Consider the following 10435-nt stretch of genomic DNA (forward strand, 5'->3'; position numbering starts at 1 on the left):
GTCGTAGCCGCGGCGTTGCGGCGAGCGCGATGCCGGGCGGCCGCGGGGCTCGGGGCTGGTAGCGCGACGCGCGCCTCTCCTGGTTGAGCTGTTTCTTCCTCTCCCAGTCGCGCCTCCTGGCCTCGTCGGCCTGGCGCCGCTCTTCGATGCGCTGCAGCTTCTTGCGCTCCTGGAGCTCGCGGTCGAATGCGTCTCCCTCCTTGTACTCGGCATCGATGCCGAGGGCGCGCTGCATCTTGGCCTCCTCGATCGTCTTGGCCATGCGGAGGGCGTGGGTGTCCGAGGGGCGGAGCGACTTGGTCTCGGCGTGCGTGGCCGCGCCAAACGACGAGGCCGGGTTGGCGAGCGCATCCTGCAGCGTCCGCCTGAGCGCCGCTACCTGCTCCTCGACCTCGTCTGCGGGCAAGCCCTCTTCCTCTAGCTCGTCCTGCAGCTCCATGCAGCGCACCTCGACCTTGCGCTTGCGCTCGTGGTCGAGGATGCCGGCATCCGGCTGCACGTGGCGGGCGCGCCCGCCAACGTCGTCCTTGAAGTCGGTGGCGCCGCGGTCCTTGCGCCAGTCGTCGCGCGGTTTGAGGTTGGACAGGTTGCGCTGGATGTAGCCGTTGGTGCCTGAGCCTCGCGCCGACTTGAGGCCGATGCCGTTGTACATCCTGGCAAGCGTCGAGAGGGGGAAACGGTGGAAGGTTGAAGGATGGCTGGTCTCGTGAAGATCGCAGCGGGCGAGGCCGTGCAAGATGAGCGGGAAGAGCGAACGGCTGTCTGAAAGCGAGGATTCCTGAGAGCCGCTGTGGCGGCGGTGGCAGCGGTGGTGGCGGTGGCGGCGGCAGTGGTGGTGGAGAAGAGTCAAAGTGTTGGCAAGGCAGCGTCTGGCCATCTCGGGAAGGCAGCCCAGCCCCCGCCGCCTGGCCTCGCCAGCTGCGCCTAGTGCGCCGCCAAATTTCCTTGGCTGGCGCGCCAGGCCAGGCACGCGTCCCGACAGACTCGGCCGGGTCAGATCTGAGCGGCGCCGACCCCGTTCAGTCTCTGTCTCTCTCTCTCTCTCTCTTCCGCGCCTCGACGCTGGGACGCCATCATCTCGGTCATGCTGGCTGCCGCCTGAAAGCGAGCAAAGGGTGCGATTGGGCAAGGAACAGGTGCGAATGGCTAATAGTACAAGTGTGTGGATGCGTTTGCAGGTGCTGATACAAGCGGGCCAGGCGGGCAGGGCGAGGGAGACAGACCACGACGACAGAGAGGGCGAGGAGCGTCGCCAACGAGCTCATTGGCCGCGCATGGCATTCTTGCTGGCGCTGCGGCCGGGCGCACGCCGCTTCTTGCGTCCGAAGCGCGCGTCGTCCGAGAGGGCCTCGACGCCCTGACCCTCGTCGCCGCCCCCCTTGGACAGGCCGGCGCCAAAGCTGTCGGCGTCCTTTTTCTTCTTGGCCGCCTTGGCATTCTTCTTCTCGGCCGCCTCGTCGTCCCACGCCTTTTGCGAGTCGCGCGAAGGCGTCCAGGTGAAGCTCTGGCTGCCGACGCCGCCCGCCGCCGCCGCCGCCGCCGCGTCGAAGTCGTCGTCGTCGCCGCCCCGCCGCGAGGTCGAGGTGCGCGAGCTGCGGCTCTTGAGTCGATCCTCGAACGTGCGCTTCTTGCCGCCGCTAGGCTTGCGCGCGCGCGAGACGTCGACATCGGCCTCGTCCGAACCGATGTCGGACTCGTCCGAGTCGACCATGCGCGGCCGTCCGCGCTCCGGCTTGGCGGCGCCGTTGCGCGACGCCAGCCGCTCCGGCTCGAACTTGGGCAGCGGCGCCGCAGTGCCGCCCTTGCGCGGGTCGAACTGGCCCAGGTCGCCGTCGTCGCTGCTGTCGCTGTCGTGGTCGCTCTCGCTCATCTCGTCCTCCTGGTCCGGGTCGAGCGATTCGCGGTCGCTCTCGTTCTCCTCGTCCTCGACGGCCGTGAGCTTCCGCGGGCCGTCGCGCTGCTGCCCCTGCTTGTCGGCGGCGCCCGGGTTGAGCAGCGCAAACTCGCGCGTCGACGTGTCGACCTGGAACTCCGGGTCGGTGAAGAGCTTGCTGAAGCGCGAGTCCTCGAGCAGGTTGGTGGCGCCGGGCTTGGCCTTGGCCTCGGCCTCTCCGCCCGACCTGGCCGCCTTTCTGGCCTCGACGGCGGCGTCCTTGGCCACCTTTTCGGCCAGCTCGCGGTTGACGCGCACCGAGTCGCCCACCTTTGGCGCGTTCTTGACGGCGCGGATGCGGCTCTCGGCGCGCTTCTCGAGCTTGGCCTTGATGGCACGCTCGCGGGCGTCGGAAAAGGCCGTCGGGTTGGCCAGCAGCCGCGCCTTGTCGTACAGGCCGAGCGAGACGAAATAGCCGTGCATATAGGGGCGCAGCAGCTGCGTGCCGACGAGGTGCGACATGCCCAGCCGCTCGAGCTCGGCGCGGTCGAGGAACTTGAAGTCCTCGTACACGCCCTTGCCCGAACCCGCCCCGCCGCCCTCGACGCCGTCCATCTCGTCGGTGAGGCTGTCGATGTAGCTGCACCACTTGGGCGCCGGGCCGAGCGCCGGGACGTACCAGGCGGCCATCTGCGTGCCCTCGACGGCGGCCATCAGCAGGCCGGTGCCGGGGTAGTGGTGGATGTCGTTGATGTCGGTGGCCGACGAAGGCGGCGTGACCGAGACGAGGTTGTCGCCCGTCTCCTTGTCCCACACCTTGACCACCTTGGCGTCGGCGCTGAGCACCTTGCCCTCGGCCTCGGAGCGGGTGCGCGGGCCGACGCCGCCGGCGCGCGACGACGCCTTGTCGCCGGGCCACGAGAGCGACTTGATCGGCAGGCCGAAGCCCTGGTCCTTGGTCTGGTAGGGCCGCTCCATGCGCAGGTCGTAGAGGAGGACGTGGCCGGTGTTGGTGCCGGCGGCGAGGTTGAGGCCGTCCTCTGCGCCGCTGATGGCCGTGACGGCGAGCGAGGAGAGGGCCTCCTTCTGGATCGCCTGCTCGTTGTCGTCTGGCAGCACGCCGGGCAGCGCCCTGCGGGCCACCATGAACGCGGCGTCCATGACCGAGGGCGTCGCCACGCTCAAGACGCCCGCCCGCCGCCGCGCTCTCGGGTCCCACAGCTCGACGACGCCGGTCCCCTCGGTGCCAAAGCAGAGCAGGCCGTGCGCCGGGTTGACGTCGACGGCGTTGCAACCCGTCACCTCCGCGCCGCCGTTGCCGCCGTCGGACCCGCCGAGCACAAAGGGGGCGAGGAAGCGTCCCTGGTCGAGATTGAGGCGGTAGACCTCGCGGCCGGCCGCACCCACGATGGCGTCGGCCGAGGGAAAGTGGTAGCCTAGCGCGCGGCCGAAGCGGGGCAGCCGCACCCGGGCGTGGGCGCCGCCCTGCGTCTGGAGCTCCAAGGACCGATCGCCTTGGAGGTGGAGCGATTTCGTCCAGTCGTCGGAGAGCATCTGCGTGCACGAGGAGAGCGATGGAGGGGATCAAAGGAAGGCCACGAAAGCTGTCAACAGGGCGTGCCGATCGATCAAGGCGCTGGCTCTGCCGCTCCCCAACCCCCAGCGCTCCTTTTCGAGGTCAGATTGCTTTTCTCCGCTCCGGGACGGAACGAGTCCGCCCCTGCAGCAAATGTAGATAAGTTTTTGTATGTGTAGAACATCATGCCGAGAGGAGGAGGGGGGTTGGGGGGGCTAGCCGGCGGAGCAAAGGCGGGACGACGGCGGGATCGTTTGCGCGCGCGGGCAACACTCACGAGAAAGTCGACGTTCTCGGCGTCGGTGTGCCTCTCAAACTTGAGGCTGAGCTGCTCGCACTCCCACACGCGTATCTGTGGCTTGTAGGTGCCTGTTGCGACGATGTTGTTCCCGTCGCGGGTGCTGCGGATCTTGTTGCTGGCCTCTGGGAACTCAAAGTCCTGGATGAGCTCGATGCGGGAGAGGATCTCGTTGTTGGCGATGGCGGTGCGCCTGCGCTTGCGCTTGACCGAGGAGCCGGAGCGGCGAAGGATGTCGGGCAGCGAGGTCGAGTTGGCCGATGTACCGCCGGCGCCCGACGTGGCGGCCGACCCGCCCGAGACGGTGTAGACCCTCGCCGGCTCCGTCATGGCTGCCATGCTGGGCAGGTGGGACGCTGCGGGAGCTGCAAAGGGAGGGTATAGATGAAGTGGGGATGTGGTGATGGGGTGGAAGGTGTGTGACAGGGTGGAATGGGGAGGGGTAAGGAAAGGACGGGGTAGGGGGTGGTAGAGAGAGGAGGCAGAGGGGAGCAAGAAGAAAGCCACAAAGGCGAGCCAAGCCCAGAGCGCGCCTCAGAAAAAAAAAAATGCCTCGCCTCGAGGCTCAGGCAAGGCGGGCCAACGGGCCAACGGGCGAGGGTCGGGTCGCCTGCCAGGCTGCCCGCTGCTGGCTGCTGGCTGCTGGCTGAGGGCTGGTTGGCGGGCTGTCGTTTTCTTCTCAAGAGGTCAGCATGGTCCCGGCGCAGGCTCGGCTGCACCACCACAATCACCACCACCACCACCACCACCTACCTGATCGCCACTCGACCATCTCCACCGCGCGCTCGCACCCAAGCCTACCCTCCTTCTTTCCCTCTCTTCTCTTCTCTCCTCTTCGCCCCGCGCCGCCGCCGCCGCCGACGACGACATGTCCAAGAAGGGAGGAGCCGCCGCCGCCATGTCGGCCGCGGCGTCGATTGTCAAGCTCGTCGTGCCGGCGGGCAAGGCGTCTGCGCAGCCGCCCGTCGGCCCCGCGCTGGGTGCCAAGGGCGTCAAGGCCATGGACTTTGCAAAGGAGTTCAACGCCAAGACGGCCCACCTCGAACCTGGCCTGCCCACGCCGGCCATCGTCACCATCCAGCCCGACAGGACCTTTTCGTTTGAGATCAGGAGTGAGTCCCGACGTCTGGCTGGGATGACATCGTGTCTGATCCAGCAAACGACCCTGGTACTCACCACCCGCCGTTCCCCCATCTCTCTGGCCGTCTGGACACGCGCAGCTCCGCCGACATCACTCCTGCTAAAGCGTGCGGCGGGCATCTCGACGGGGTCGGGCAAAGCCGGCTCCGAGGTAGCGGGCACGCTGACCATGAAGCACATCTACGAGATTGCCAAGATCAAGATGCAGGACGTCTCGGGCGTCGAAGAGGAGCAGGTGAGTCCGTCCTTGCGCCCCCCTTTCCTCGCCCTTGTCGTTCATCGCATACTCACCTGACATGTCGCGTCGTCCTCGCTTGACCGCCTCCATCCCCGCCCGTCCCGATCGCAGCTCTGCAAGGTCATCGCCGGCAGCGCGAGGAGCATGGGCCTTCGTATCGTCCAGTGACGTCGGATCGGCCCATCCGCCGGCCCGCCAGTCTCCTCTTCCCCTCTTCGCCGCATTCGATCCACAACGACGTCGACGACGACCATCGCCTCCCCTGTATAGTAGCATCGACCACCCACGCAACCTGTTTCCACCACCATGCGCGACCTCGCGCGACGCTCGCCCCGCATTCATACCACCTGCCGAGATACCCGCAGGGCCTCGGCAGCTCGTGGCAACGTTGGCTGCTCGTGGCAACGTCGGCTCGATCACTCTCCCGTCGACTGTCCAGTCGGAAGCGTCATGACAGCAAGGATAGATGCGATTGGTTGTTGGTTGTTGTACAGATGCAAGGAGAAGAGAGAGAGAGAGAGGGATGCACGGGAACGGAGGGGCAGCAGGTATGGGGGCAGAGAGAAGCCAAGGGCGCGCCGCCGTCAGATGCGCCACTGGATCCTACCCTTGGCCATGCTCCGCACGCCCTTGAATGGGCGGTAGGCCTCGTTGAGGATCTGGAGCGACGTCACCTTGAGGCCAGAGAGCGAGTGGACGGGTATCGAAAACGAAACTTGGAGCGCCGTCGGACGCGGCGGCGTGTCACTGTGGGGGCCAGCGAGGGTGTCACACGAAGAGAGAAGAGAAGGGGAGAACGAGTCAGTCGGTCTGCACGTAGCTGCTACAAACACCGTCGAGGATCGCCCAGAGCGCGTGGACCCTACTCACCAGCTGAGCCAGGAGCCCTTGAGCAGCGGCGGCCGACTCTCGCTGCCGACCCGCGGGATCCGCCACCGCAGCACCTTTTCCTTCTGGTCAAAGATGAACGTGCCCGCCTGCGTCTCGGTCGTGCTCGCCGAGCCTCCTCCGCCTCCGCCGCCTCTGGCCGCCCCGAGGGAGCCGCCCGAGACGGCAGAGACGCTGTTCGCCGACGCCGTACCGGATCCGACCGAGGCTGCGACGCTCTGCGTGCCTGCGCCCAGGCCAAACGTCACCTCGACGTCCTCGAGCGACTGGGCTGGCGGCAGCAGCGAGCTGATCTGGATGCTGAATGCCGTCGTCGTGGTGCCGCTGCCCTTGGTGGGCGCCTCTGGGACAAACGACGTCTCGAGGCGGAACGGGACCGACTTGGCCCAGCCGTTGCACGGGCTGCTGATGCTGGGGAGCGGGGCATCCGTGCGCGAAGGCGGCAGCGGCACGGCGTGCGGTGCACCGACGCGGAACGACGCCAGCTCGAACGTGCCGTCGGGCGGGATAAAGGAGAGCACTTTCTCCTTGGTCCACTTGCGGTACCGGACGCAGGGGTGGAACGAGACGTCCTGGACGAGCGTCGGCGTGTTGAACGCAAGCGTCAGCTCGGGCGTGCCGGAGAGTTTCGAGTTGCAGTCCAGGCTGGCCCAGAGGTCGAGCGCGACCGGCCGGCCGCTGCGGTCGACGATGCCCTCGAGGCTCTCGACGAGGTCGACGTAGAACTCGTTGTTGGTATATTTGGTATGCGTGCGACGCCAGGGTATCGGCGAGACCATCGGCGGTGGCGCCGCAGAGGCGAGGCTGCAGAGGTGCGGGTGCAGTCGAGCGCGATGGGTGTCAGCGAACAGCTCCCCGCGTCGACGCCAAGCCCAGACGCCAAAGGGCAGCGAGACAGCAAGCGGCAGCAGCCCGCAGCAACGGCGGCTCTCGAGGGTGGGGCTCGATCGACGGATCAGTGTGTATATGAATACGTCTCTTCTTGTGGCGGCGCAAAAATGGCCGCCTAAGCTAATAGGGTAACGTGAATTAAAGCATCATGCGAGTCGAGCCTGGCCGCCCTCGCGCCGCGATGGCTGCTGCTGCTGCTGCTGTCGTTGCTGCTCGGCTGTGCGGTACGAGCCGAGAGGAGGCGACTCACCCGCTGACTCCGACGGCCTTGACAATCTTGTCGACCCAGCTGGGCGGGAGCACGAGGCTCTTGAGCGAGTTGACCTCGGTGGTGAGCACGTTTCCGTCCTTGTCCAGGATCTCTTCGAAGAGCTGGTAGACGATGTCGAAGTGGTCGCGGATGAGGTCCTCGGTGAGAGCCGAGGGGTCGGTGGACTGGGCGAGGTACTCTTGCAGGATGGCGACGAAGGCGTGGAGAAAGGCGAGCGGGACGAGCGGGTCGACCTCGCTCGAGACGGGGCAGAGGAAGCGCAGGTTGCCGCTCTGGATGTGGCAGAGCGCGGCGCCCTGCTCGGCGAGCGCCTCGTTGGCGTGCGAGAGGACCTTTGCGGCTCGTGCGTCGGGCGTCGGTCTAGAGACGCTCCCAGGTTCAGAGTCCGATGCCGTCGGCGCGGCAGGTCTTACCGAGTCCGACCAGATGTTGGCGCCCTCGACGTCGCTTCCGCCGGTCAGAGCGCGTGGCCCGCCCTGGTGGCCATTGGAGGCGTACGAGGTGCTTGCCTGGCCTTGCCCATCGCTATCGTCGTCGTCGTCGTCGTCGTCGTCGTCGTCTTCTACATCCTCGTCGTCCTCTTCGTCGTCATCGTCGTGCAAATGCGAGGCATAAGGGATGCCGGGCACCCAGAGGACAGGCTTGATGTCCTTGACCGAGGTGATGCGCGAAGGGTGGAGCTGCTTTGCCGCCGCCCCGTTGCCGCTGCCGCTGCCACTGCCTGCGCCGAGGGACGAGGATGTGGACGCGGCGGAGCTGAGCTGGGCGTTTGCGGCAGCAATGGAGCTGAGGAGGGTGTTTAGAAAGTCGGTGTGAAGGAGCGGGTATGCGGCGACGGCGTTGGCAAAGTGGGAGTGGACGATGGGGCGGCCATCTGCGGAGAGGATGATGATGCCTTCCAGCCTGCCCATGTCGAGGCCGTGGGCGACGCAGCCGTGGTCGAGGCGACCACCAAGGGGGGTAGGAGGTGGCAGGTGAAGCCAAGAGGCAAGAGGCAAGAGGACGAGGAAGGGAGGCAAGGAGGGATGGAGCCTGGAGCTGATGGAAGAGCGAAGAAAAAGGGCGTCGGCCGCGCCGGGGAAAGGCGGGGGCAGCCGTCTGACTGCTGTCGTCTCGAAGATGCGATCGCCGGGCTTGACGAGCGCAGAGGCCAGGCCAGGCCAGGCGGCGAGCGGGCGGCGGGCCCATGCACACCGCTCCCTCCCTCTCTCTGCCTGGCCGGCCACCTCGGCCACCTCGGCCACCTCGGCCACCTCGGCCACCTGCGGCTCCGAAAAGGCAAAGCCCAGAAAAATCAAAATGTTCGCAGCCGGAACGAGAGAGAGGCGGCCCTCTTTCTCCACCTCTGTGGCCACCCGCTTGCAGCTTCACTTTGCAGCGCCTTCCTTCGTCGAACCATCCATCCCCACACCGTCGCCGTCGCCGTCGCCGTCGCCACCGTCCACCCGCGCTCGCCTCGCATCCGCTTCTGCACCACACCAACCTCCACGTCCCACGCAACTTCAAGGCCAAGCGACCGCGACGATGAGCTACCAACCAAGGACGGGCGGAGGCATGGGCGGCGGGTTCGCAGCCAAGCCGCCGGCAATGGAGTACATCTGCGCAGGTGAGCCAAGCCTCCCATCCCTCCCAGTTTCGCTCCGGCCCGCTACTCGCTCGCTGACACGTCCCTCACTCGCCGTCGATCCGCTTGCCGTCTTCGTTCCGACAGACTGCGCAGCGACAAACGAGATCCGACCGCGCGAGCCCATCCGATGCCGCGAGTGCGGACACCGAGTCATGTACAAGAAGCGGACAAAGCGCATGGTGAGCACCGCCATCGCACCCCTCGTCGCCCTCCCCGCTCCTCGGCTCCTGCCTCGTCCTGCTTCCTCCTTGCTGACCGCCATCCGCCCCATGATCTTGGACGATCCTCGCTGCGCAGCTCCACTTTGAAGCTCGATGAGCTGCCCCGGCTCCCCGCTTCGTCATCTTCCGCTCGCTTCCCGCTATCTCCTTTCCCCTCTTTTCGCCCAGACCTCCTTGTACATCTACGATTCCCCAAACGCCAGGTCACCCGTCCCGAACCTCCCGTCCCGTCCCGGCCCCGTCCCGCCTGCAAAACACATCAGCAAGATCATCCCCAGCCTGTGACGTGCTGTCGGGCTCCCGTGATGAGACCGCTCGCGCCGCGGCTCGTCTCGTCAGACCACGGCAGAGACGGCTTAAGCAGGGTGCCGGTGCGCCTCGAGCGGAGCGCTTCGAGCGTGGTATCGATTGGAGGCAGAGGGCATGGGCAGCAGAGATAAGGATACGGAGCATCTCGCTCAATGAAGAATCAAGGTAGGGAGGTCGACTGCGAGGAGAACGGATCGCGCGATCCTGACAATTCATCGCCGCTCTAGTCGGCGAGACTTCGTGCCGTCGGTGAGAGGAAAAGAGAGAGAGAGAGAGGGCGAGGCACGGCGACGCTGCGCCAGCCGCTACTCGTCCTCCTCTTCCTCTTCAATGATGTGGTTGCCCTTAAAGGCCGACACGGACGCCGCCGCCGATCCCGCCCGCACCCTGGATCCAGGCCCTAGCGCCGGCGCAGGCGTTGGCGTGGGCGTCGCTGCGGCTGCGGCTGCAGAACCGGATGCGGATGCGACCATCGCCGCGGTCGGTGAGCCGGCAGCCGAGGCGAGCGAAGGCGACTTGCTGGCACTGCCGTCGACGTTGGCACTGCCGCCGCCGTCGCTGGTCGCGCTCTCGCCGCCCGTCGTGTCCATCGACCCTCGTGCCGAGCTGCCGCTCGCGGCGGTGGCGGCGTCGTGGAACGTCATCGAGAGCGTCTTTGGCGAAAATTCGTTGCCCAGGCTCGGCGGCTGGAAGAGGGAGCGCACGCCAGCGTACCGGCCGTAGCCGAGCATGCTGCTGCCGGGGGCCATGCTGCCGCTGCCGCTGCCTCCGCCACCGCCGCCGCCCACCGAGCCACCGAAGCGCGAGGGCATCGCCATCGAAGCACCGTGCATCTCTGGGCCGTCGCGGAAGACGCGCGTGGCGTAGGGCGAGCCCTTGAGCGTCTCGTTGCGCGCCATGGTCGAGTAGTCGGACGGCCACCCGCTGCCGCTGAGCGAGTCGAGCTGGCCCAGCCCGCCGCTGTAGGCCGGCTCCTCGTCCTCGTCGGTCCAGTCGTCGTCGAGTTCCTTGTTGGCAAAGACGTCGCGCAGCTTGGGCCGACCCCCATCAGGCGACTCCCAGACCAGAGCCGCCCGCGCCGCCGCCGCCACCGCCGCCGATAT

General features: G+C 66.9%; 6 protein-coding genes across 6 annotated transcripts in view; 2 read left to right on the forward strand and 4 right to left on the reverse strand.

Annotated features, from left to right (window-relative positions):
- The window catches only part of PFL1_04819 (uncharacterized protein), a gene marked incomplete at both ends in the record, with an annotated part of 1535 nt that extends 883 nt beyond the window's left edge, over nucleotides 1–652 (reverse strand). The window contains one exon of the mRNA XM_007882347.1: nucleotides 69–652. Coding sequence (XP_007880538.1) covers nucleotides 69–652 — 584 coding nt within the window. The remainder of the gene's footprint in view (nucleotides 1–68) is intronic.
- A 609-nt stretch (nucleotides 653–1261) lies between these two features.
- PFL1_04820 (uncharacterized protein) lies at nucleotides 1262–4086 on the reverse strand (the record flags this gene model as incomplete). Its single annotated transcript, XM_007882348.1, has 2 exons — nucleotides 1262–3427; nucleotides 3727–4086. The coding sequence occupies 2 exons, from the start codon at nucleotides 4084–4086 to the stop codon at nucleotides 1262–1264; spliced, it is 2526 nt and encodes an 841-aa protein (XP_007880539.1).
- A 529-nt stretch (nucleotides 4087–4615) lies between these two features.
- Nucleotides 4616–5293, forward strand: PFL1_04821 (uncharacterized protein; the record flags this gene model as incomplete). The annotated part of the gene is made up of 3 exons (XM_007882349.1): nucleotides 4616–4859; nucleotides 4968–5122; nucleotides 5237–5293. 3 exons carry the CDS (start codon nucleotides 4616–4618, stop codon nucleotides 5291–5293), a joined length of 456 nt encoding a protein of 151 aa, XP_007880540.1.
- Nucleotides 5294–5709: 416 nt separating this feature from the next.
- Nucleotides 5710–8086, reverse strand: PFL1_04822 (uncharacterized protein; the record flags this gene model as incomplete). The annotated part of the gene is made up of 3 exons (XM_007882350.1): nucleotides 5710–5872; nucleotides 5996–6817; nucleotides 7155–8086. 3 exons carry the CDS (start codon nucleotides 8084–8086, stop codon nucleotides 5710–5712), a joined length of 1917 nt encoding a protein of 638 aa, XP_007880541.1.
- Nucleotides 8087–8699: 613 nt separating this feature from the next.
- Nucleotides 8700–9120, forward strand: PFL1_04823 (uncharacterized protein; the record flags this gene model as incomplete). The annotated part of the gene is made up of 3 exons (XM_007882351.1): nucleotides 8700–8781; nucleotides 8887–8981; nucleotides 9100–9120. 3 exons carry the CDS (start codon nucleotides 8700–8702, stop codon nucleotides 9118–9120), a joined length of 198 nt encoding a protein of 65 aa, XP_007880542.1.
- Nucleotides 9121–9637: 517 nt separating this feature from the next.
- The window catches only part of PFL1_04824 (uncharacterized protein), a gene marked incomplete at both ends in the record, with an annotated part of 5313 nt that continues 4515 nt past the window's right edge, over nucleotides 9638–10435 (reverse strand). The window contains one exon of the mRNA XM_007882352.1: nucleotides 9638–10363. Within this exon, the coding sequence (XP_007880543.1) occupies nucleotides 9638–10363 (726 nt within the window). The remainder of the gene's footprint in view (nucleotides 10364–10435) is intronic.

Source organism: Pseudozyma flocculosa, assembly GCF_000417875.1.
Source record: "Pseudozyma flocculosa PF-1 unplaced genomic scaffold scaffold00016, whole genome shotgun sequence".
NCBI lineage: Eukaryota > Fungi > Basidiomycota > Ustilaginomycetes > Ustilaginales > Ustilaginaceae > Pseudozyma > Pseudozyma flocculosa.